This window comes from Arctopsyche grandis, chromosome 5, assembly GCF_051622035.1.
Source record: "Arctopsyche grandis isolate Sample6627 chromosome 5, ASM5162203v2, whole genome shotgun sequence".
NCBI classification, from domain to species: domain Eukaryota; kingdom Metazoa; phylum Arthropoda; class Insecta; order Trichoptera; family Hydropsychidae; genus Arctopsyche; species Arctopsyche grandis.
In genome coordinates, this window is record NC_135359.1 from 17,261,723 (window position 1) to 17,289,678 (window position 27,956).

Below are 27,956 nucleotides of genomic sequence, written 5' to 3' on the forward strand. Positions count from 1 at the left end.
GTTATTAAAATGTGGTTTTTTGCATTTTGGAGAAAATAGCTAACTAAGCGAATTAAAAAGCTTGTGAAGTCACGGGCGTGTAGTTAAGTTGCTTTGGACCAAATTTGGAAGAATACGCAGCTGTCAATGCTGACGTTCCTAAATTTTTTTCTTTATTTTCAGTAAGAGTAGAGAGAAAAGTTCCCGTTGAAAATCGTATGAACGCGTTTTCGTGTTATTTTTCAAATGACTTACGTCAACATGAGTGGAATTCTTAAAGGCGTGGATGATGACATTCACAAGAATTTAGAAGACGATGAAGTGAAAGAGGTGCTGAGGACTGGTACGGATTTGAGGGAATATGCACGTCAGATCGATTCCGAACTGAAGCTCGCTGAACAAAAATCGATTGAAGACTATTTAAAGGAGAGCGAAAATATTGCATCTTTACATTCCCAAATTGAAGACTGTGATAGTATTTTAGAACGTATGGAAAACATGCTTTTATCATTCCAGGTTTTTTTTATTTACATTTACTTTTTATTTCTTATCAACACCATAAACCGATTGTAATAATTTTAACTTTGGATGTTATAGAATGATTTAGGAAGTATTAGTACGGAAATTATGACTCTTCAAAAAAAGTCTGTAAATATGTCGATTCAGCTTGCAAATCGGCAATCATTAAAAGGACCTTTGACGTCTTTTATAGAAGACATGGCTGTTTCTGAAGCATTAATTATGTGAGTATATATACACATACATATGTATATACAGTGTTTTCGTCTCATGGAAGCGTTTTCACAAATTCTATTTGGTGGACTTAAAGTGTATAAGTAAGAAATATGTATTGAAATTGTATTAGAGACCGAAAACAAAATACACACTTTTTACTAGTGTTAACTGTAAGATAAAATACAATTGTGAAATAAAACACTGTACATATAATATATGCAATATAAAATGTAAAACTTATTTTTAAATATATACATATATTGTAAACAAATTTATTTGCAGTGGAATTATGGATATTCCTGTCACCGATAAAGAATTCACTGTTCAACTGATGACACTTAATCAAAAAATAAACTTCGTTAAAGAGCAAAGTTCTAAAGAGAGTAGATCTTCAAATGATGTTAAAGAAATTTTAGAAAAGTTAAAAATTAAAGCGATGGCTAAAATACGGGCATATTTACTGGAACAGGTTTATAAATTTCGAAAGCCCATGACAAATTTTCAAGTGCCACAAAATGCCATGTTAAAGTATAAGTTTTTCTTCGAGTTCATTCTCGCCAATGAAAGGAATGTAGCACAGGAAATATGCAACGAATACATCGATACGATCAGTAAAGTTTATTTTTCGTATTTCAAGACGTATTCGACACGATTAAATAAGTTACAATACGAAGAAGCTGCTACAAAAGATGACTTGATGGGTATCGAAGAAACGGGAATGAAAGGATTCTTTCATAAAGCTACATTGAAAAATAAAAGTACAGTTTTTACAATTGGAAATCGTGGAGACGTGTTAGCACAGCAACTTGAAGCACCTATTATTGTTCCACATGCCCAAATGAAAAATAAGGTAAATATTAAATCCAAGAATGCCAATTATTTTTTATATCAGATGTTTGTAAATTTATTCACATTGTTTCAGTATTCGTACGAGTCATTATTCAGAAGCCTTCAATATGCCCTGGTTGATAACGGCTGTAGAGAATACCTATTTATAGCCGAGCTCTTTCATGTTAAAGCAGCACAAGCTCAAGAACTTTTTGATCGTGTTCTCGGTAAAACGCTTTCAATGTTAATTGTAAGTACATGTTTTATATTATATGTATATCGGAAAAGTTATTTTTCTAATAATAATGACATACTTTTAATAAAATATTTTTTTTAGAAATCAATGGAAACATATGTTGAAGAATGTTATGATAGTATTGCATTGTTTTTATGCATCCAACTCATATTACGATATCAACTGATGTGTCATAAGCGAGCTGTACCAGCTCTTGATCGGTATTGGGATTCATTGCAGAGAATTATTTGGCCAAGGCTCGAATATGTATTCAAATTGAATATTCAGAGTGTTAGAGATTGTGATCCGACTAAATTTGTAAACAAAGAAATGGGTCCACATTATGTACGATATATAATTTAAAAAAATAATTTCGTATATAACGAAATAATGATTGTTAATTTAATAATGTAATAATTTTCAGATAACTAGGCGATATGCTGAATTTTCAGCTGCATTAGTAGGTTTGAGTGAGCAATTTCCATCGGAGATTCTTAGTTCATTGCTGTTAGCTTTACAAGACGAGGTTCATTGCTTCATATTGCGGATGGCTGCAATATTCCCATTGAGAGCGTCTCAACTGATATTTCTTATAAACAATTACGATATGGTGCTTGGTGTTCTCATGGAACGGACGAGAGATAATTCTAAAGAAGCTGAAAGTTTCCGAGAGCAATTACAGGCACGTAGCAATGAATACGTTGAAGAAATTTTAAGTCCACACTTTGGTGGGATGATTCAGTTTGTGAAGGAAGGTGAACAGATGATAGAGAGAGGACAAGTCGAACAGTTAAAAGCGCAAGAAAGAAAAAGCTTAGCGATCGTCGCTTCTTTTTCTGCAGAGTGGAAAAAAAGACTAGAAGTGATAAATAGAGACGTATTACAATCGTTTCCAAATTTAGTAACCGGATCGGGTTTACTTCAGTTGGCCTTAACGTCTTTAGTTCAATACTATCATAGATTCCATAAATTGTTAACGCCGAATGCGAGAACTCAATTGGTGAACATACATGTTATAATGGTAGAATTAAAAAAATACAAAACTAATTATTAATTTTATGAAATTTTATTTCTTTTACGGAACAAATTTAAACTGGATAGAACGGGCTGTATAGTTTTGTAAATAGGTCATATTGAACCATGATTTTTGCAATTTTTGATTAAATATAAATACATAAACACATTGCACAAAATCTTTTGGTTTCACTGAGGTTGTATTTGACATATGAGATAAATACAAATCAGTATACGGGGGAAAGTTAATGTATATTAACGCGATGTTTAAGAGTAGCATTCCAAATTTCTGATATTTCTGATAAAAACCATACAATTTTAGTAATAAAAGAATATAAAATACATATGTTTGGTTTCACATTTTATAAAATGTTACGAATTATCGATTTAAAAATATACAATATTTACACAAAAATAGTTATATAAATATAAATACAATCACTTAAGTCTATTTGTACCATTATATTATTTAATAATAATTTTCAGATTATTAATATAACACAGAATTTTTATTTTTCAACCAAAAGTTCGTATATTTTTGCCTTATCAAATATTTTAAAATTTCTAATGTTTCTTGGGAAATTTGCTCTGCAGGATGCCATTTAATTATTTCTTGAACGATGCTATCAAAACTTTGTCTTGCAAAGCAACACAAACTGCATATAATGGCTTCGTCGAGTGTTTGTGAGACTGAAAAAAAATTACAAGTTAATAATTACACTTGATAATTTTATCAAAATACAAAAAGTCATATTAATATTTATCTACCTTGCTTTTTTAAAACATTTGTTAGTTTCTTAGTAATAATTTCACGCTGAATCGCCATAGTTTGTGGAAAAGGTCGAACAAGAGGTCCTATTAGTTTGGCGACGAAAGCTCTACTTTCGTGATTTGCTTGATCGTCATCCAAAATAGGAAGTAATTCTTTAGTGATTAATCTTTTATAACACCAGTCAGGACCACACCGTTTACTAAACAGGACAAAGGCCATCGTCAGCGATGTTTTTGATGAAAACTTCTCAATATCTAAAAAAAATTGCAGAGGATCGGTTAATAAATTTAAATATAAATAAATATACATTTTAAGATTATAGTATTCTGTACTTTTGACGATCGCCATCAACATATTTAAGATTTCATCATCGTTATATTCGCTGCCTGTATACCCATAGTTTTTAAAGATAAATCTTTTCAAATTTTCTTTTTTAAATTCATCTCTATCACTGATTGTAATTAGAAGATGCATTATCACGATGACTAGAGGATCTCGCGCTGTAAAAGTATTTATTATTGAGTTTAAACATTACAAAGACATTGCACATACATATTTACGAGATAAATTGTTTGTAACTACCTTGTTTGTAAGCCTCCTTTGGAAACAAGTGAGGCCAGATTTGCAATACAGAGTACACTACAGATATTGCTGTGAATGATAGACAATACAAGGCATCCATGCAAAAAGTTCTCAATTTGTCTTTCTGTTTAGCAGCGAAGCAAAGTATCGCATAGAATGAGGACATATATCTTATGGTTTGAGCAGACGGCGTTTTGTTTAATTTGAACATGTTGAATTCTATGTCGTTCATGACCAGGTTGTAAATGTCTTGTTTGAAATGTATAGTTGAGTCCTTGCGTAATTTTTGCATGAGACACAGTGCAGTTTGATGGTTATAGCACATAACAGGCATTCCAGGTAAAAGTACGGGATTGAAACTATTCTCGGTTTCTTCTGATATGAATAGTACTATAGCGTGAGCTATGATTGTGCCTTTATGGGGTTTCAAATGTTGAATAAGATCGTTTAACGTGTCTATTGATATAGTTGAATTTAAACTATTTTTCATTTTGTTGACTAGTTGACGACATATATTTTCTGAAGATTCTAAATTCACTTTCTTTTGGCCTTTATTTATATAGTCTAATATAATAGGAGAAAGAATATTCTTACTAGGTATGCTAAGTATTTCATTACTATCGACATCATCATATGTGACAATATTTCTGTCGGTAAATAGAGAATCATCAAGTTTTGTAACGTCTTGATTTGCAATTTCATGTTCTTTTTCTTCAATGACTAGTCTGTTTTTAATATCGATTGGTGGCAATTCAGAATCGCTTTCTTCAATAATTTTTATGGATTTTTCTGGTAAAACAGTTCGTTTGTTATTCCTAAGACTAGATTTCGTTTTTCTAATAGTATGGTTTGATAATAGCTTCGGTTTTTCTTTTTTTGCCATATTTTCATTCAACTCGGCTAATACCATTTTGGCTTTTTCTATTTTATCAATACTATTCAGCATTATATAATTTTCGGAAACTTGTTTGCCATTTTTATTTTCTAGTATTAAATTATCAGCTCTTTTTGTGATATGGGAAATACGCTTTATTATTTTATTTTCAACAATACTGTCAACAATATCCACTTTATTTTCTTCTTTGTCTGATATATCTACTTTACTCTTCTTCAAATTGGTTGGTATGGAAGATCTACTACTTTTTCTTTTTAGGCTCTTACTATATTCGAAAAGTTCGTTCTCATCATCTTCTCCAAACAATATTTTTGATCTATTCCTCAAGTTTCTTGTGTTTTCAGGCATAACTTTATTTGTCATCCTGGGGTGGATTTCTTTTGATGGATTCTTTATTTTGATATTATTTGAAGGATCAATAGTATTAGTATTGTCTACAACATTCGTAATACGAGTAGCATCTACAAGATCTGGCGATTTATCTTTTACCGAAGAATCATCAAATAAGTGTATTTCATCCGGTGTTTGAGACGTTGATTTGTTTTTGTCAAAAATTTTGTCATCACTCTGATTACTGAAAATAGTATCCCCATGATTTATAATTTGATTTTCTATATTAATTTCTGATGTTTTTTCTTGAATACTTTTAGTTTCACAATTAACATCGAGAGTATTAACTATATTTGACACAATACTCTTTGCTATTTCATATGCATTATCTAAGGGATCAATAGTATTAGTGTTGTCTAAAACACTGGATATACAAGTAGTATCAACAAGATCTGGCGATTTATCTTTTACCGAAGAATCATCAAATAAGTGTATTTCATCCGGTGTTTGAGACGTTGATTTGTTTTTGTCAAAAATTTTGTCATCACTCTGATTACTGAAAATAGTATCCCCATGATTTATAATTTGATTTTCTATATTAATTTCTGATGTTTTTTCTTGAATACTTTTAGTTTCACAATTAACATCGAGAGTATTAACTATATTTGACACAATACTCTTTGCTATTTCATATGCATTATCTAAGGGATCAATAGTATTAGTGTTGTCTAAAACACTGGATATACAAGTAGTATCAACAAGATCTTGCGATTTATCTTTTACCGAAGAATCATCAAATAAGTTTATTTCATCTGGTATTTGACATGTTGATTTGTTTGATTCAAAAACTTTGTCATCATTACATACCTCCTTTGCATTTTTTTGATTACTTAAAATACCATTTCCATGATTTATATTTGGATTTTCTATATTATGCGTATTAGTTTTGACATTTTCTTCTTGAATACAATTAGCATTGAGAGTATTTACTATAATAGACTCAATATTTTCTGTTGTTTCAATGACTTTTTCACTACAACTATTGTTTAATACATTATTTTCCAAAATGTCTTTGTCAATGTTTATGTTAATATTTGGAATGACATTATTATCATTTTCAGTTGCTTTATTAGGTTCGTTTGGTAAATTACATTGTTTACTTGTATTTTCATTCTGAATTTTCCCCATCTGATTTTCCAATGCAACTAATTTTTTCGATAAACACTTATTTCTAATTCTCATTTCATTTCTGATTGAAGCTATATATTTTAAATACCTTTGACTTCGAATATTTTTTTGTTTAATTAAACGTTTTAGTTGCTGTGTTTTTGAAATCTTTCGTTTTTTGATGAATAATTTTCGATTTTCTGATTCTTTTCCAATACTATTATCTTCACTGAAATGTACGTTTTTAATTGAGGCAATTGGAGACACAGGTGATACCAAATATGTCATTTTGCTTAAAATTTCTGATACATATTTATCTGATATAGTATCATTATGTTCTGCATTGAGCAGTTTTTCATTAACATATGCGGAAGAATTGACAAAATGTTTTTCCTCGATGCTATTGGTTTTGGATGTTTGGTTTTCAAGATTTAAAAGATTATTTGTATTATTCGAGTTGAATTCAACATTTTTCTTACTAATTGGAATAGGACTAGTCGCTGAAGATTTTACCTTTATACGTATTGGACTTGTTGATTGGTTTAAATAAACTTTTGATTGTTTGTCAGTGACGGCTTTATGATCACAGTGACACACATTCTTATCTGTCACTTTAGAAAACTCTGCATTCAATGAGGTATTTGAAGCATGGATATCTTCCATAACAGTATCATATTTTAAATCATCTATTGAATTTGAAGATACTCCAGAATCAGTTGAAATGCAACTGGGTGGCCCAGTGTATAATCCAATTTTATAATTGTCTGTATACGAACTAATCGAATCGTTTATTAATTCATCATCAGTATCTGAAAATAGTTTCTTATCGAGAATTTCTTTTTTGAATTTATTCAATTGTTTTATTTCATTGGTTGATAGTATACCATTAGCTTTTGCCTTTTCACCATATAAAATTATATGGTGATAGAGATAACTGATTTTAGTTTGTGAATTGATAGAATTCTTTTTTGATATTTTTGAGCAATTTTTAGATTTCAAATCATTCAATGAGGATTCTATAACTTTAGCTTCCAAATTTTTCACATGTTCCTTAAAAATATATCACAATATATATGTAATTATAAAGTTCAGAAAGAATTATACTTAAAAGTAATATAGTAAAAATATACCTTTAATTGGGTGATGTATGATTCTGAGGCCTTTTGTTTTATTTGAACAGAATCAAACAGCTTTTCCAGGGATTTTAATTTATTTTTATCATTCTGAGTATTCTGAAAGGAGAAAGTGATCAATTTAAAAAGTTCATATTAATGAAGTCGATTTTTTATAAAGCGTAAACTCTCAAATAGGATATTTGTCAAATCAACTCAATGAAAACTATCTTTTTGAATTTTATTTAAATTTAAATTACGTATATAAATAAAAACGGCAGAAAGTACTTACATTGTTTAAAATTACATGTTTTTGTAACAATTCTTCATATTTTTTAGTGACAGATGCATGTTGACTTTTATAATTTATTATTTCTTTCTCTTGTTCCTCATTCTTCTTTTTACACATGTCATATGATTCTATGAGGGAGCTGAAAACAAAATAGTACATTAGAACAAATCATCCAAAGTAGTATATATGAGAATATTACAAATTTATTTACTCGGTAAGAATAATTTTTTGCTTCAGCGTCATGAAATCGGATTTATTCTTTGCAATGTCCATAGTTAAAGGTGTAACATTATTCTCAAACAAGCATTCTGGTCCTATTACAAACGATTCTTGTGAAACTGGAGTGTTTTGACTTAAAAACATACAATCCGTTGTCATTTTTATTCACTATTCTAATAATCTGAAAAAAAAAATAAAGGTCAATGTTGCTATGTGGACAAATTAAAGTTTGCAACAAAACTTAGTAAATAATAGTTACAATAACAGTTGAAAGTTATAATAGTAGGACCATTAAATTTGTGCAAATCTTAAACGATAAGTGAAAAATTCAAATTGATCATAGATCCTCAGTTATAAATCAATTACATTTTTTAGCATTATCTGAAAATTAAACAATTTGACAAAAAAACATCAAAAAATGACGACGCAAGGAGACAAAATGGTAAGGTATTACGCAGCAGCCATCTTTCATTTCATTACAAAGATTAAGTAAAAAAAATAACTAGCGTTGAGTGAAAACGATTAGTGACGTTATCAGAATTGAATCGATAAGATACGATCAGCAGTGATATGAAATGTACTTTTACAAGAAAAGAAAGTGGGGTACGAGTTATAAATAGAACAAACAAACGGTAGGCATTTGACAATAAGTAGTGACAGTAACAAAGCTAACCTTAAAGAGTAGGGAAGTGGTGCGCAGCGCACGAGGGCGGGAGGGGCGTGCGGCCGGCAACAGAGTTCGCAGACGAGTGTGAAAGGGGATCGGAGCCCTAAGGCGGCGCCTGCGCTCTTCTAATACTGATGACAGCCGAAAACGCGACCTGGCCTGACATAACCTCACAACCGGCGAACGTCGCAATTGCGCGTTTGGCTCTCACACTCATATTATCGACCACAACTACTTTCACGATATTCTACGTACGCATGCAAAAGCCAAATACTACACACTAGAGCTGGCCAAAAATGGAGATTTTGAACGAACGGGAAAAATTGGAAACTTTTTTTTTACAAAAAACTGTATTTTTTTAATTGAGATTGACCAAAATAATACAAAATATTTCAGTACATAGGTAATAATTAAAGAAAGGTCAAATATAAAGGTCTGTTCATACCTAGTCAGCACGTACCGACTTCAGCAGGTATCCGGCCGTACGAAAAGTATTATTTGGTACATTTTGTATGGGTATATTCATACCAACCGTCACGTTTACGCCACTGCAGGCTTACAGCAGTACCCGACATTTCCTGTTCATACATTACAGCAACATCCGTCAACGTATCGTATCCGTTTTTTTGGCCATCGTGGAAATATACACGCGAATTACGTGCCATGAGTCTGACGCTTTGCTGTTTTGGACCAATTATCGATAGTGACAGTTGACAGCTGTTCAATCTTTCGACATGGTTTTGGCGCAAATATTTAAAAAACTTTTAAATTTTTTACAGAAATATTTAAAAAATTTTTGTCCATCATCCACAAGCTCCTTATACAGTGTCCAAAACTCTCCTTCGGTTTTTCTATTTTTTAACATGGGATGCACATCAAAACGCTTCCGTGCTTTTTTATTGCCTTCTTGAGCTTCTTCTTTCAACAACAACGCGATTATACATAATTTTTCGTTCGATAAACGCCGAAACATTTTTACTGACTTGTATTCTGACGCGTAGCTACGAATGCACGTGTATGCATTCATATTGTAAGTACTCGACAATACGACGTAAGCAATATTGCGCCGTATCGTCATGGCCTGTAATGTATAAGTAAGCCGATTTTGCCTTGCACTCGGCCAAAGTGCTGTAAGCGTGACGTGACCGCGACGTGTAGGTAAATATGAATAGAAATGTAATAAAATGACATATTTGAAACGGAGTCGTGCAGTGCTGAAGCCGTGCAGTGCTGTTAAGTATGAACAGACCTTCAACATTGAACATTTTATGTATTTATATTTCAATAATAGATAAAGGACATTATGATGCATATATTGCTTTAGCAAATGCTCTATCCAGTTGATGACATTCAGAACTAATAATATTGTTACGTACGCCGCGGATTGAGCGAATTGCACTTGGACCAACGGATATCTGTTATCGGTTAACTAAGTGCATGCACTTACTTCCAAGGATTATATCTGGACTCTAAGTGCATTTAGGCTAAACAATGACCGTTATTAGTTATTTCTCAGAATCGGTACGGGGAGACCCAATGTCGTGGAAATACATATCCGAATACGTGACTATACAACAGGTAAACAGATTAGGCGTCCTGAGAGATCTACCCTTTATAAGGCGGTACGTAGGCGATATCATGTCATTCTGGACTGAGCAGGGACAGTGCGTGTAACTCCTTAATCATCAATAAATGCTGTGAAACGACTGTTGGCCTTTTACTTGGATCCTCCACCCACCCGTACGCAACAATATTGTCAAAATATGATTCTATTCGCCTACGTCTCATGCTAGGTAAACGTGCAGAAGATGCAAGGCATGAAGATTCAGAAGTAGTGGGCTGATCTATTACATCTACACAAGTCAAAATATCGGTATCCATTAAAATTGATGTCTCAACTACATGATTTTTTCTCTATTTTTTTGATATTAAACGCACGTAGATATATGATTTGTTATTTTTTTAACTTTTGGAAAGTTATATTTCGTTTCCCAATATCTATGTACATACAGCTGCAAATTTCTTACTTGTTTCGGATTCTTGTTCAATTTTTTTAAAGTGATTCTAAACTGTTGATTTTAGTCGTTCCATTTTCTAGTGGGATGAAAATATGAATAAATAATAGAATTATATTTTTGAATGAATGATTTATATTTTGGTATTGAAAAGAATTTATTTTAATTCATAAATTTTCATACACCAGGGAGATTTACCAGATGCAACTATTTATTCCACATAAAAAATTATGCCACTAGCTATAACAAAAATTCAACGCTACCCCGACTTCATAAACTGGGAAACGAATTTAGCCAATTTGATTTTTTTAATATTAGTAAACATAATTTTAAACAATTGTTGCATCATCATTTTTCTGATTTATACAAATGCTAAATGCATTTTATTTTATTGTTTTAATTCATTCATTTATTTATTCAATTACTTTTAAAATTTTCTTTTCTTATATTAATATTGTGTTTTTTTTTTGTTTTATTGTTCTATTTATAATATTATTGTTCAATGGTCCTTGCGGCCGTATAGTAAAGTAAATAATAAATTACCTTGGATGAAAACTTTTTATATCCAAGATTTCAAATTCCGAGACGTAGTATTGCCACTTGCAAACCGCGTATTTCGAACAAGCGATAATAATTAATAGGTTATTTACGTAAAGCATCCGACTCAAACACAAACTGGAAAATTACAGTACTGCCACTATATGAAAACGCTTAGATTCATTAAAATGTTGCATTTGTCAATGGCATTGACTGAACGCGAGTATATAAAAATGTGTCGATTTGTAAATCTGATTGTTATACATTTTTTTCAATTTTCCCAAAATTTCCGTCGTCCCATTTTCCTAGGGAAAAAAACTCGGTTTATTCCCGGGAATAAACCGGGTTTTTTCCCGCCGGCACATCTCTACTACACACAGAGGCGGTTTATCATACATTGAAAATAAACGTGCGCTTGGGGGCGCCGAAATGGTCCTTTGACAACCACATAGAATTTATTATCATTGTCCACAATACGTTTGTAACCCAAGAATAAATAAAATTAATAACTATTTGATATAGTATTTTAAAATTGTACCTATTTTATTCCCAAAACTTCTAGTTCTTCAATTATGTACATGTACTGTATGGTTCCTTTAATTTAAATTAAAGGCTTTGAAACTATGTACGTATTTATTTAATAACAAAATATTCATTTATCATCGATAAGCGTTAAATGTATTGTTTTAATTCAAATGGGCAGCAACAATCTCGTGACCGATGCTACAAACACCACCCCAATAGGGTTATGCTATTAATCTGTACTGACTAGATTTGATTATATGATAAGATGCAGATGCAGCTATAATAATAAATAGTAAATCCTCTAAAATTATTAATAATTAATTAAATTTACATACGGTACAGAAACAATCAACGAAATAAGTGAAATACATAATAAGAAAAAGAGAAAAAAGGGAATAATAAAAAAAATTAATTAATAAAAATTTGGTTATTTTATTTACATAATACCTAACTCTTAAAATTTAACGAATTATTTTTTTATGGATACATACATATGTACATACATATGTATTTAAAAATATTACCAATCAACGACAATATTATGCCATGATGTAGTGATTATTATTTTTTTATTCACATAATAAGACTGTTCTAAAATACATGTTAAATTAAGTTTGATAATATGTATTTATTTACAAGCTTAAAACTAATTTTATTCATATGTACTATTTACAAAAATACTTCTACATGTATAGAAACAAAATGGCTTATGTTTTATTTGAAAAAATATCTTATAAAAACATTTAATCATTGAAATGATTACAAATTCAACAAAAACTATTCAACTTAGATTAATTTACGTATATATAAGTTTAAATAAATAAATTGATTTTATGTAATTTTCATAAAGTGAGAGGAATTAATTGATTTGAATGTTCATAACACATGTTTTACATACAAAAACTGTTTAAATAATAATTTAAGCGCTTCAGCGCTAGCAACATGTATGTAAATGAAGTTATCCAATGAAATGCTTATGCATCATTAAAAATAGGTAGTACGGAAACCAAATAGAAATTATTTAATAATGGCATGTACATATTTTTTCATATGATTTTTATATGTATACGAGTATGTTTGTTTATCGGAAAATCCATTTTATAAAATAGTTGTTAACACTTTATTGTGAATTGATGTTGTTATTTGTAGGTCTATTGATTTTTTCAAAATTTAAATTTAAATTGTATCTCATATTTCAGCTTCATTGAAGCCAGGTAACTCGTTTTATACAATAAAATCGAAATCGATCTCATCATAGCAAAGTATCAACAGCGTGGATGACACCATTCGTTGCAGGTATGTTGTGAGTGATTACGTGCCCAGAATTGACTTTGATTCGACCTGAAATGAATTAAATCAGAATTGATTTAAAATATATGTGAAAATTGTAAAAAAAAAAATAGATCAGCACATACCGGCATTTTTTTGTAAGGTAATAGGTTTACCCTCTTCCATGCTGTCACGCACTTGATAATATCTCATTCCAGCGCTGAACAGTGTACCAGGAGTTACGTGTCTCGTCACTAGTTCTTTGGCTTTCTCCTTGTCCGACACGACCTTAGATAATTCTTCTGATGTCAAGAAAGAGAATGCCCTGTCGGTCGGAGCAAATACCGTGTATGTTCTTGAATCTGAAAAATACATTTTTAAAAGTTTAATTAGCTATTCAGCATGAAGTTAATTCACTAATGGAATTATAAACTCACAAACAATATAACTAAAGAATTATTTTTTATTATTTTATTTTATTTTACATGGATATATACCAGGAAGGCCTAACAGGTAGACCCAAATGCGCCTTCCAAAGACAATTAATTTATTACATAAATCGCTGTATTTTGAGAGACTGAAGAACACGAAATTAAAAATTAATTAATCTATAGAGACATCTATGGATTTAGACCTGTACATATTTTTTTACATATCTACATATATATAAAAATCAATGTTTGTCTGTCACGTATGCGTTCCTATACCATTAAACCGATTGCGATGAAACTTACAAGAGTTATTGTGTGCATGTCCGCGATGGTTTCTATAAAGAAATCCCCCAAAAACGGGAACGATCGGGAAACGGAAAAAACAGGAATGAGTGGCATTGCATGGCAAATAATTTCAAATCAGTTCGTAACCTACGTTGTTAGGGTAAAATAAACAAACGCCTTCCATTGTTTTTTAGTCAAGTCATATCACGTTCCCCGCCTGCGTTTTTCCGATAAATGGGAACGGGAATTGCATGTATTATTGTGGCATTGCAACGCATACCGGGTTCAGCTAGTTGTACATAAATCAAATTTAGATATTTGTGACATAGCGGGTAGGCTGATTTTTGTCAATTTCATGAAGGAACCGTTTCAACAATGAAATCAGATAAATTGGCAAACTCTGATAAGAAAAGATCGACTTGGAGTCACAAATATCCAAGTTTGAGCAGCAGTATTAAAGATCGGAATCAAACCCAGTAACCTCTCGGTGCTAAACATAAACGCAACCACTAAATCATACTGCTGGCTATAAATGGAAAACACATTTTTCTTAGGATTTCATCTTCATATAAGAAAAGGAATATGTATATATGTACGTATGTATATAAATACATACATATATTGGTTTTGGAATAGGTCTTTAAAACGTGTAAATTAAAAATAACTACATACCTGATAAAGTTTCTGTCATGCCACTGGCAAATAGAGCTTTCAAAAAGTTGGTAAATCTTCTTTCTCGATCAGCTTGAAGAGTCTGAACGATGTCTCCCACCGGAAGTGGGAACATAACTCTATCAATCGCGTGAGCTATTCCTTGAGGAATTGCTATATCTTGCTTATCAGATATCACCCTGCCTCCATTTATCGTAGTTACCTGAAAGTAAAAACCAATTAATTTTTACTTTCTTGTTATAAATAACTTCAGCCGAATGAAATTTTATTCAATTGATGTTTTAATGTACATATATAACAATATACATATATAAATACCTTGATTTCATTCCATTCCACATCGTGCATGTCGTACTGATTTACACGCAATTGCGTTCCGGCTAATGAAACACCAGTCATTTCGTCTTGTAGAGAAGAAATCTCAAATGCTCCCGGTATCACGTGGTGTAACAATAACTACGATTAAAAGGTAATTATTAGATATCAGAAAAAATAGCATACGGAAATTACGGAGTTTAATGTACACAAGCCTACCCCACTTAAAAGTCTTGGATTTTCCTTAAATTTCTCTTCGGCTTTGTCGGGTCCTCCGAGTTGTATCAAAAGTGTTCGGAATGCTTTGTCGGTGGGAGCAAAGATAGTATAAGGTCCGGTCTCGTTCAATATTGTATCCAAACCTGATTGTCTCAAGTATTTGGCCGTTGCAAAAAGTCCATTTTCTTTTAGGATCTCGACCAAACCTGGACTGGAGCTAGATGGGTCGAATTGAGCTCTCGCTTCGTCGTTTGGTCTTGGTGTGGTTGATCTAGCTACCACGTTAGTGGTTGGATAGTATGTGCTGGAGCTTGGAATAATTGATATGGTATCAGTGGAATAGCTGGCGACAGTTGAAGGCACGGCATTTGTAGTTTGAGCGAATTGAATATCTTGGAGTTGGGTTGTTTTGGAAGGTGTGGTGTACACACTGGTGGAATACATTTGGTGACCGTTCACCGTTGTTGTAGGTGTTTTGGTATATGATGTTGATCCTGAAACTTGTTTATTCGACGTCGTATAGTACGTCTGGGATGAAGGGGTAGTTTGGTCGTAGATCGTTGATGCTGCTGTAGGACTTCCGTTATGATTGATTGAGAGAGATGATGGTGAAGCCGAATTGTAATATTTTGGTGCAGAAGTTACTGGTCTGTTTATTTTAGTCGCTTCAAAATCGTCATAAATGCTGGCTGCATCACTAGACGGTGTTGGTTGAGCGAAGGTCGGCTGTCTTGCGAACGTTGTTGCTTTTATATCTTCGACAATGTATGGAGCTTTTGTCGATGTCACTTTAGTTTTTCTAGGTGATGGTGGTAGGTTCAACTCTCCGTTCTTTATCTTATTTAAGATGCCGTCGACATCTTGGCTTGACTCTTTGGCCTCGTGGTCGTTGCCACGAACTCCTTTCACTTTATAGGATCCATCACCTTGTTCTTCTATGAAAACGAATGTAACTTTCTTTTGGTTCGTCAAATCTGGAGGTAGCTTACCAACTTCTTCTAAGCGTCCATCAGATTGTTTGATAACTTGAAAATCAGCGCCAGGCGGTAAAACGCCTTTTGTTATTTCTTCAAACGACATCTTCGGCTGATTTAATGTTCTAATTTGATTCGGCGATGATATTATTTGAGAGAGTGAAGAACTGTCGGCTGATAAAGGTGTTGCTCCGGCTATGAGATTTGGGTCGGAAGTTCTTATCACCTCTACCTTTTGGCCGTTCGGTAAAGAAATTTCTCGGGATGAGAAGTTCTTTCCAGCGAGGTCAGCAGAATTTTCAGCTATGGCGAGTTTTAATTGTTTCAGTAGATCTTGTCTTTGAAGAAATTGTAATTTCGAGGGATTCACAGTTTGACTAGAATCTATGGTTTCATGTTGACCTTCTTCATCATTCTGTAATATAGTTTTGAGTTCTTTGTATATTTTTTGTTTATTTGATTGTACGAATGCATCCTGGTTTTCAGCCTCCGAGCGAGACTTCGCCCTTTGACGAGTTCTGGTTTTGGGTTTTGGCGTAGTTGTGGTTGATGTAGTTGTTGTGATGATCGAAGTTGTTGGATGGAGTTCATCATATTGTTTAACGGCTTTTTGGAATAAGCTAAGCTCGTGTGGTAAAATTTCTCGTGGTCTTGATTGAGTATTGAGAACATATTCAGGCTCAGGTTTTGCTGTCGCATAAATCTCTTCCTGTTTCTTTTTTTGTTTTAATACAAATTCTTCATGTAATTTTTGTACCTTTGCTTTTTGTTTTTGTTGTTGCCTGTCAAGGAATTGCTTATGTTTCTGAATGATATTTTGCCTTTCTTGTAGTTCTTTGAGCCTCTCAAGGTCTTGTTTTCTTTGTTCATCCAATAATGATTGGACTTGAGAGTTTTGATTAGCTGAAAATAAAGGATTGGATCCAAGGGAGGGTTGGAAAGGAACTTCAGCTTCACTTTGCCTTAACACGTTTGTCGGCGATTGTGAAGATAATGGTTTAAATTTAGGCGTATCCTGTGCTGGAATTGTGGGTAAGAAGGAATGCTGTGTTGGGACGGGTCTATTTGGAAAATTCGATGGTACTTGCTGTTGGTGTCCGTTAATTTGTTGGGACTGCTGGAAGAATGATTGTGTTTGTTGCAAATTTGGAAGATTTTGATGTAGCAAGTGTGGTTGTACGATTTGTTGGTTTTGTGCAGATACAGGCAAGAACGGCTGGTCGTTTAAGGATTGTTGTAAGAGCAACTGCTGTTGGGGGGAGGGTTGGACTTGCTGAGGAGCAATTTGCTGCTGGAAAGCAGTTGGTGGTTGCACGAAAAATTGTTGTCCTTGAGTGAATGCCACCGGCTGGTTCAACGGAACTATCGGTTGTCTCGCAAATGCATTTTGGGTTTGAGCCGGAACCAAAGTGTCTTGAACATTCTGGATTCCAAACCTGTGCTGATGCTGTTGTACATCGCTCAAGATCTGACCCTGCTGGGCAAATGTTATTGAGTGAAGGGGATCAGCAGTCTGTAAGAAACAAGAATTTCGAGTGTGAGACAATATTGTACATTATATGTATGACATTTACAATTTTTTTTATAAAAGTTAGTGGACCGAATTCGTTATGCAATGTAAATGAAGTCACGTGTTCTCTGGACCATGAAAGTCCACCAGACACGAAGAGATTTGGTTCCAAAAACTACATTGTTTTCTTTTTTTTGCGGAAATCTTTTTTGAATTACAACACGATTACACTATTGATTAATTATCTCAAAATTATGTAAGAATTCGAACTTCTACAAATATAACGTGCACATATGTATTTAGTAATGTAAATCTAGCTTACATTTTTTTCACTTTTAAAATAAAATCTATACTACAATATTATAATTTACTCAAAACACACTACATTTGGTAAAAGTTGGTAGCAGCAGTGTACAGTTGGTAGCACTGCACTGTTGTTATATATGTTGAAGGCAAAGTGTATTTTCAGTTGTAATATATTCCAATTGGCGTTTTAGGTCATTCATATTCGAATAAAATTCAACCAGTAAATTATATCTCTACAAAGGCAAATACACTTTCAACAATGTGCGCCAGTTGTAATATAACAGTTGAGTTTTGGTAGCTCTGATTTTTTTTCGAATGCGTTAATATTTGCTATATATTACTAATAAAGGTAAAGACTATGTATTACGATAACTGTAAGAATGTATTCAAAGCAAAAATGTGACTTTTCAACTCAATTTATTAGTTAAGGAACGCTTTTACGAAAACTTAACCTCTCCAAATTACCTGGTACCAAACTTATAGTTGAACTGTATTTTCAGTTGCAATAAATTATGACCAGTTGGAATGTAATTCGCCATATGAATCAACTTACGTGGGTTAGACGGAATATTTTCCAATTAGTCAAAATATATTACAAGTGAAAATATACTCCAAATTCATATAACGGTAGTTGGTACCAGGTTAGATGGAATATATTCCAAATAGTAAAATTATTTTACAAGTGGAAGATACACTTGAACTGTAACATATACATTGTATGATACTTAATTTCGATTTAATATTATTCGAATAAGAAGCACGAATTCGCTTGAAAAATTATGAATAGATATGTGTACGTACGTGTGCATGTACAATTTTAGCTTCAAATGCATTTTGACATGAATTATTTCCGATTATTTACGCACATACATATATATACATACGTATACGTTTCATTATTGTAAAGAAAAACAGCAAAGTTAGCATTCATATGTCATTGTTGGAACAATAGCTTCACACGTAGCGGTTCAAGAGCACGAGACCAAATTCACTTTTCAAGATGAAAGCAAAACCGAAAGTGTTCATTGTTTTGATGTCGTGCGTGCATCGTTCTTCTTTTATTTTATTATTGCTTTTTGCACACTTTTACACATTGAAAAACAATGTATTGAGACGAGATTCCGAACAATTGAAAATTAATTAGCGTGCAAAAGTGTCGACTTACACACATATGTACATAGGTCTTTAAACCGTAAGCGCAATAGTTGTGGGATACTATTGCTTGATCTGTAACAGCAATTAAATCGTTTTTGATTGATATAATTGAAATAGTGTTGAAAGCAACACGACTATGTTTTATGTTCAAGATAAAGGCGCATGTTACGAGATGTGCAATTATAAATGTGTGCGAAGAAATAAAACCCATGAATGCAGAGATACATATGTATATGCATAGAGAAATATTAAAGAGGAAATTATTTTAATGTCTTTCATGTCGCATGCAATTTTGCTATAATGGATTCAAAACAACATGTCATTTCAATATAAGGTTTCTCAATGCAATTTTTATGAATCGTTGCTAAAAAAACTCACGTAAGTATGTACATTGCGAGTGACATATTTTCTTATGGTTTTATTTCAGTATCTCTTACGAAACAGATAAGGTAATTTATACACAAGAGATTGAGGACGCGTTGCACACGTTCCGATCGCAAATTACAACGAAATTGCACTGTCGAAAAGATTCACTAAGTGTCGTCCGCGATTTTCGACAATCAGTTCATTCAAATGTTTACGCATCATGAATGCAAAATTGCGGAATTACCATTAAGAGCGCGAAAATGGTTGATTTAATTCACGTATAACATCTGATATACATAATAGTTGTGTAGAGTGAAGTGAACCGGTTGCGCGATTCAATGTGTCAAATTTGCCATAGCGTAATCGGAGCTGTGTTAATCGCCAATAAGATTTATTTGTTAAATTTTGTATGCGGACAATACACTCAGCGACATTAAGTTGCAATATCAATTTAATATATCTGTGATCGTTCTTTCGTTTGAAAATCTTGGGACATTTGACTTATGGTAAGGACTAGTGGCGTAACTATTATGACGCGGGGGTATGCGGTACATGCAGTGCCCCCGAGATAATTTCAAGAAATCAATTCACAATAACTGAAAACAGTCTCAAGTACATATGTATGTATGTATTCAAAATATGATTGTATGAAAAACGAATTCTTTCAAGTGGATGTACATATGTAGTATACAATTTTAGTTGTTATTTTTCAATTTGCTAGTTACTGTCGCTAGTATAAAATGTACGAAGTAGCAAATTAAAATGAATAAAAGACTATAGAAGAAATTTGATCGGTCAATCCAGACTTAGTTAACTTGCAATAAAAAAAATTTTTAAACAAGACGCTCAGAAAATGTCTTTAAAATATGCGATTACAGAATTTGTAAATTTGAAAGCGAGGAAAGATATTTTAAAATTTTATTACATTACATTTATTTCATACATTAGTAAAAATAGGGCCAAATTTTTCTTGTTACGCAGGCCCCGGTCCAGCTTTTTCGTACCCCTGCTACCCTTCAATTATTGTTGCCGCCATTTATATATTATAATTAGAGCGCGGATAGAGACCGTGCTTTTTCCAGGAATCGGGGCGGTTTGGCTCTATTTACAAAGCTAGAGTCCAAAAAAAAAGGTTCGGCGAACCTTTAACAATGCATTTACAACAATTGAACAATGAGAGGCGCGCTCTGGGTCCGCTCTTTAATCATGATTTTAAAACATGATTTTTTGACAGGGAATTAATGTAAGTAATTTTAAAAAGTAAAAGTCTTATTTAAAAAATAAAACGTATTATATGTATATACATATACATTCATATATGCTCAACCTATTTTTATTAATAATTTGACTGTAACTGCGATTCTAATTAAAATTTGACAGCATTACTTTTCTTTTAAAGCAATTTGAAGATCTATTGTTTATCAATTATATTATTTATTGATAATCGACTTAGCCGAAATTATGTCACCGAAGGGTCGCCTAACTTATTAATTACCTGCGGTGTGTTGAAAATGTTTATGTTTCATAATTTTGTTTTTTATTTACAACAATTTTTGCCGCCCCCCAAATTTGCCGCTCCGGACAAATTTGCTCGGCTTGCACACTCCTGGATCTGGGCCTGTAGTTACGCTATTGGTAAGGACTAGAGGTAGGATAGTCACAGTGCTATCCATTGTTCGGCAAACCTTTAACAATGCATTTACAACCTTTGAACAATACACGGTCCCCTCAGGCTCCGGTGACTAGTAAGGACACAATCATAGGTACACACATAAGTGCAGCACGGGACACGTATGTGGACTCCAGCGGTGAGAGGCGATCTTCACACCGCAGGGGTTGCACATACCGAGGTCGCACGTGCACATGCAATTCATGCGAGCTTATTATTTTGACCTACGTTTTCTCCTACACTGCTTCAAATATGGGACACTCATTCATTCACGATCTCAATAACATGAAAAGGTGGAATTTTGATTCTATGCCACAATTTTAGCTACATATGTACTTATGGATATGATAAATACACGATCTTACATTTTAATGTTTTCAAACAAATATCTTATAATTTGAATTCATCACATTGATTCACGTAATCGATGTTGATCAATTACGATACATTGGTCAATGTGTTACGATAGTGGTTTGAATTCGCTATACATATGTACGCGATAACGATGATCGGTGAAAATTTTCGTAAAAAATATGGTAATATGTTTGAAATCGCGGTCAATGTGAACGATGACAAGTTTTTTTCTGCATAATTTTTAAAATGCACATGGAATATACGTGAATCTCCGTTAAAACCGGTCGGATGGTTTATTTGCATAGCCCGAATAACAACCGTACGAGAAAATCGAGTCTACGTTTATAGGAAATTTGGTGAAACCGGCGTTTACAATTTCAGATTAATTAGCATGTTAATTTAGCGCTGATTTAGCACAGAAAATTTCACACGGTAATTTGTACGGTAAATTTCCTCGTCTTTCATTAAGCATGCATGCTTATCAGACATTGGTTTTATTGTCTATATCTTAAATTTGTGACAGTTACATATACATATGTATGTACATACATATGTCATCACGTAATTTAAACAACAACAAAAAATGAAGACTTATTAAATTGGCTGCTATAATGAGAATAGTTAAACAATATGTCAATTATAAAAAGTCAATTATCCAGCTATTGATGTCTTAGGGCCAAAAAAGAGTTTCATGCCAAAAATTCTGTCATTTGTCCATAAAACAATCACATTTTTGCAAAACAATTAATGTGCCAACGAGAGCGACGAGCGATGTAAATTAGTAGAAATCATCAGAATTCGATTAATATAATTTGTTTAAATTTATGGAGAAAGTATGTAAAAATACCTGTTTAAAGTTTGACATTGTCCTTGTAAACGATTCACGGTCTTTATTTTAAACAAGAGCCATAAAATTTTGAAACAAACTATTGGAAATGTATCCGTTATGAAAATTGGGTCACCAAGGAATTTCCGATTTTAAAACTGCACAGTTTGTACCAAAATACAAAAAAAAAATGATTTTCATTATATTATATTATACCTAGATAGTAAATTTTTGATTCAGCAACGCTTAAAAAATACATAATTTAATCTTATTAAAAAAACTAATTAATACCAATACACATATGAAGAGTCTTGAATAAGATGTCTATATCTATGTACATATATAGTGACGTAAAACTATGGGCGAGATCACACAGCGCGGTATGTGGGATGTGATATGTGGGACGTTTTTTTTACATAGATAGTTTTAAACATACAGAAAAAATATGGTGTACGCGGGTCACATACGCCGTATCATGTGGTATACATATACATGGTACCGTCCATTCATTCGAGCGGTTTCGTTGAAATTCTATAGTAATTCCTTGCTTGACAGTGATATATACCAAAACGACCATCTGGACCATTTTCGGTAAAAGTTTATCCTTGCTTGACAGTGATCGATAACGGTGTATCCCATATTTGAAAAAATATAGCAGAACTTGTCGAATTTCGATTTCGCCGTATAATGCGGGGGTATGCGGTGCATGCGAACCCTTGGAGCCGGGAGGACTCCAAATATTAATACATATATTTAAAAATAAAGTTATAAATAAGAAAATATAGGAAAATCAATTCACACTCACTGAAAATAGTCAAAAGTATGTATAAAAAAATTCTGGCTTGGCGAACATGCAATATTAACATGAAGAAGTTCAGAAAATGTTTTTAAAATATGTGATTGCAAATTTTTTAAATATACATATGTATGTACATATATGCTAGGTATATATGTACATTGAATATTTACATGTATATATGTACATATGTGTATACATTGAAAAAAAATGGGAGGCCCTTTGGTAACTTTTGGATGCAGGCTAAATTTTTTTAGCTACGCCACTGTTATATAAAACATAGTTTACTTTAGATCATCGATTTAAAATTTTTATAGTTAAAAATAATATATACATATATGTATGTATGAAATGTATTGTGAACACTTATAAGAATAGGTTTTAGGGTTTTTTTTTATCAAACACTAACATTAAGATAATATTATAAAGACTAACAAGAAAAATAATCTGTAAAATAGATAATGATCACTGAGTCAGTGGTTATTTAGTGTATTGTGAACAAAATAAATGAAAAATAAAAAGCTTTTAAAATTCAAACGCTAATGCACGCTTTTATTTAAAAAATATGAATTAACTGCCAAATAAATTATTTTGATTTAAAAAAAATTATATTAAAATAATTTTCAAATTAACTCACTCGAAATCCGGTGATAGCTCCTGTAAGATTTGCGAATCCCGATAAGCACACCAAAATCACAACAAAGTTATTGCACCACATTTTACGCGCCATTTTCAGCCAGTGCGCTATGAACGAAAACTGAAAACTGTTCTTTTGTTTATGTTTAAGAAAACTTTTTTTTTTAATTTTCGAATTTCCGATTATATCTCAGAGGAGGGTTCCATGTCAGGGTTCCTCATCGTCGTGAGGGTCGCGCAGCACTGGCTCGTGCTAGTGATGCGATTGCCTCTTGGTGAACGTCCCGGTGACCACCACCTCTCACCTCGAACGCTCACTCTCTCCTCATCTGATTACACTCACATAGAATTACTATAGTGAATGTTGTCTACACACACACGGCTCAGGATGATACCGCCCCATCGCGTATGGTGACCACCCGTCACCATGAAGACGATACCACAGTCGAAGACTGCAACTCTAAAGATACACGGAGTGGTACGCGGCATGTGTTTTTTAGTCTTATGATAAATAGTCTTGACTAGTAGCGGCTCGTCTTTAAAGGCAACCGGGGTACTACCCAACACACTTTTCTCCTAACTAAAAAAAAAAAAGTATATTGTTGGTGTCTCGCCAAGAGTCAATTTGTGTTTGTTTATCCTGCTCACCATACGGTGAGCAGAGTCGGTTTGGTCCATGCGGTGGTTAGTTCGGGGCAGTCGCTTATCTGCCGTGGTCCTGTGGTCGCCAGCTTCAGTTTACCTTCTACTCTGGCACTTTCGAGTGGTACTGTGTGTAGATAGTCAGCCGAAGTAGAGAAAAAAGATCCATATTACCCTATACAGAAGGTCGCTTCTAGTTAGCTGCGTAATATGGCGGAATACGCCAGCCCTTGTCGTCTACATATACACGACACCGCCAACATTTTTCGACATTTCAATTTCGTAATGTATGCTTTAATTGTAAATCACAATATGACAATTTTATCATTAAATGTGTTTTATTAATATTTTTTTTGCTTTTTCCCTTTAGTCAATTTCCTTGTATATCAATATGTGGGGGCGGGGGTGGGGGCTTCAGCCTCCTGGTGCCCCACCTGTTTTTAAAGTCACAATCTGCCCCTGATTTTGATTGTCTTGCATATGTAACAAGCTAAGAAGAGGTTATTAAAAATGGTGGCATGCCTAGTCTATACCATCGCAATCCTTCCCAAAACTCACCCTCTGGTGGGTTTTCGGTGATATTTTTTCATTATATTGATATAGATTAGACAGTGATCGATAACGGTGAATCACATATTTTTAGAAATGTGGGACAAATTTACAAACTTTTAGAAATGTAGGACAATATACGTGCGATCACCCAAACATTAATTCTGCACGTGCACAGCGGGAAGCCAAGGACACATGACGTCCCATACCACTGAGTGTGTTTTCGCCCATATGGGCTAAGGGTACTGCGTTTTTTTCGCATTTTTAACCCTTTGAATGCTGAACAACGCTGATCGGTTAAGTGGATGAACCTGAAATACGCCGATAGGCGTTGTTTTTTGAGTATGTAAAAAATAAACAAGAATACTACTCGCTAAGCCTTTCCAGGTAGCATTGAAAAAAAAATGCATTGAACATGGGTTGTGTAATTCGTATCAATGTTTATAAAGACTGGTTGACAACGGAATTTCTGAATTTATAGCCATAGCAGAATTACCCGTTGGAAATCCCTAGCTGCCGAGTATTTTAGATTATGGCTTGGCATTTAGATTGTGAGCATTACATTTTAACAACATTGAAGAATATGGATCTAGTTTTGGAAGCATACATTCATAATAGATTTCTTTTATATTGTTGCAAGATATATTAGAGAGTGGACAATCTTCATATTGTTATGGTCGCTCCCCACCTGATATATTATAAATGTATAAACAGAGGGCTACCGACGGTGCACTGCGTTCATTTAATATATTAGTATCAGTTAAACATTCAATAGGTGATGTGCCAATCACCAAACACCAGCCGGCAGTCCCTCTTCTTTTTCTTGAAATAAAGGAAAGTAAAACCGCCAAGAAAGGAGTCATTATTACTGCAATTACACATTTTTCCAGAGAGTCTAATCACACCTTTACAAAACTCGAAGTCCTCGGCGGTAGCTATTTACGGTAGTGATCTAGGGTTTGTTTGGATTATCTATAATTTTCACACCTGTTTTCTATTGGATTTCTAAATAATTCTAGTTGGAAATGTTGGCGAAATTTTCAGCATGGCGGGCTTTCAACAGAATAGACGTCAGCACTCAAAGGGCTAAAATAAAAGTACATAAAAAAAAAAACATGTGCCACGTCCCATTCTCATTAACATACCAAATGTTGACAGCGACGAAATAAATAAATCTTGACAAACAGCAAGTCTGCTATTTTCATTTCAGATCACACATATTATATTTTAATTAATCATTTAACTTTTGGTTGCATGCAGTGTTACATTCAAAAGTAGCATTGAACCAGGCCCAATCAGACTCGTATGTTCAAATTAGAGCGTATGTTCACCCCACTGCGAGAAAGTGAGATCCACACACGCTGATGAGCTCAGCCTCTGTTCGTATAGCGCTTTTTCTTCACTACGCTATTGTCGCTTTGTAGTAACGACTTCGATTATATGATCAATACTGTTTTTAATTTAGTATTAATTAATATTAGTCTCATAGCCGTACACGTGTATAAAAATAATATGCGTCTATCATTTTTTCGTTAGCAATTTAACGGTGAAAGGAACTCGAGAGCGTTCGAGCAGCTATTTGATTGTATGTTAGTTCTCAAGTAGGGAAGTGAGTGTGTCGAACGAATGAACTGGCCACTTTTATCAGGGGTAATTAACCATTGTCGATCGATAGGTGAAGATTGTCGTTAAAGTAATGCCAATATATGCCTCCCTATTGTATATTACATATCTGTTACTAATAAAATGATACACTTGAATGCGTACTATGATATATTTAGTCCTAACTTCAGATTTAGCTAACAAATTTTATTTTTTACACGTACGTAAAGTTCTCCCTTTGATTCGTTAATTTATTTATTTGGGGCAAAAGGTCAACATTAAGTAAATATTAAAATTGAATCGTTCAATGATAATATCTACACTTAATTAAACAGCATCAGTCATTTGATTTTCTTTTACAAACTTTCGTAACGTTTGTAAAATAACATTGTTTTTGAATGGACATATATTATTTCAATTTTGTTAGAAAAAGGGTGAAATATTACGGTAGACCTACACTGGACAATATTGCAAAGTACTTTTCGCAAAACAAAGTGAAAAAGCATTTTTTTGATTGGATAAACGTTCTGGTGACTTTGAGTTACTTACATACATTCTCACATATCTCACGAAGGCGGAATTTATATCATGATTCGCACTAGTAAAAAATGTATATTTCAATCTCTTGAAAAAAGTTTCTATAAATGCTCTCAATATACAGCTCAAATCATACGGATTTGTTTCCTGTACGTTTATAACATGCCCAATAGAAATTTTAAAACACGCATTCATGAGGTAAAAACGCAATACATACATATGTATGTATCTACGACTCGTTCAGTAACTCTAGTAACGGATTATGAAATATGTACATATATTACAGTCCAAGTGTTCACTCCGGTTCGTTCATGAACATATTAGTTTTTTCATACACAAACTATCGGTTTTAGTTAGTGCTAACAGTCAAAGGCCATCTTCAAATACTCACCAGGTGTCGCATGAAACTTTTAGCTGTCAATACTTTTGAGCTGTTAAAACGCCAAGGACTTAAAGAGGAAATCTTATGGAAATCATGCTACAACGTTGCTATAATTCCCGATTCCGCTGATTTTTAAAATATCGCAACTCAGGATAAGCATACTCCAGTTGAAACTCAGTCTGTCTTAGATTAGTTATTATTTTGTTATTAGTTAGATTATTTTGTTTCTTGTCTTTTCTGTTATATTTTTGACCATTGTGGCGCATTAGGAATTCCTGTAATGCTACAACGGTCCAAACTTAAATAAATAAATTAGTCTTAGAGTCATTACCACTTGTGATTTAAAATAAACAAATCATTAAAAATCGTTTTCTGTATGATATAACTGTCTCAATGCCAAGGTTTTGGTAAAAAATTATAAAACCTCTATTAAACCTAAACTTGAATTTGTATATTCCATTTGGAACCCTTATTTTTAAAAAGATATTGTGCGTTTATAAAGGGTTCAACGCAGAATTACAAAAATGCCTTCCGAACTTAAACCACTTTGATATTAT

The 27,956-nt window shown here is 33.1% G+C and overlaps 3 protein-coding genes across 4 annotated transcripts; 1 reads left to right on the forward strand and 2 right to left on the reverse strand.

Moving 5' to 3' along the window:
• The first annotated feature begins 85 nt into the window (after positions 1–85).
• Positions 86–3,231, forward strand: Vps52 (vacuolar protein sorting 52). Its single transcript, XM_077430465.1, has 6 exons — positions 86–495; positions 577–722; positions 997–1,564; positions 1,637–1,792; positions 1,880–2,122; positions 2,202–3,231. The coding sequence occupies exons 1-6, from the start codon at positions 226–228 to the stop codon at positions 2,829–2,831; spliced, it is 2,013 nt and encodes a 670-aa protein (XP_077286591.1). The 5' UTR covers positions 86–225; the 3' UTR covers positions 2,832–3,231.
• LOC143911546 (uncharacterized) lies at positions 2,824–9,038 on the reverse strand. Of its 2 annotated transcripts, XM_077430464.1 has the most exons (9): positions 8,834–9,038; positions 8,153–8,341; positions 7,942–8,080; positions 7,668–7,769; positions 7,422–7,587; positions 4,146–7,346; positions 3,896–4,063; positions 3,560–3,817; positions 2,824–3,481 (listed from the first exon to the last, which is right to left on the reverse strand). In XM_077430464.1, exons 2-9 carry the CDS (start codon positions 8,317–8,319, stop codon positions 3,282–3,284), a joined length of 4,401 nt encoding a protein of 1,466 aa, XP_077286590.1. In that variant the 5' UTR covers positions 8,320–8,341; positions 8,834–9,038; the 3' UTR covers positions 2,824–3,281. The 2 variants fall into 2 exon arrangements, with proteins under 2 accessions (XP_077286590.1, XP_077286589.1); XM_077430463.1 differs by having other exon boundaries at positions 4,146–7,587.
• Positions 9,039–13,087: 4,049 nt separating this feature from the next.
• Positions 13,088–24,014, reverse strand: LOC143911648 (uncharacterized). The gene is made up of 6 exons (XM_077430627.1): positions 23,689–24,014; positions 15,096–17,582; positions 14,880–15,017; positions 14,562–14,763; positions 13,320–13,535; positions 13,088–13,245 (listed from the first exon to the last, which is right to left on the reverse strand). The coding sequence occupies exons 1-6, from the start codon at positions 23,779–23,781 to the stop codon at positions 13,157–13,159; spliced, it is 3,225 nt and encodes a 1,074-aa protein (XP_077286753.1). The 5' UTR covers positions 23,782–24,014; the 3' UTR covers positions 13,088–13,156.
• Positions 24,015–27,956: the final 3,942 nt, after the last annotated feature.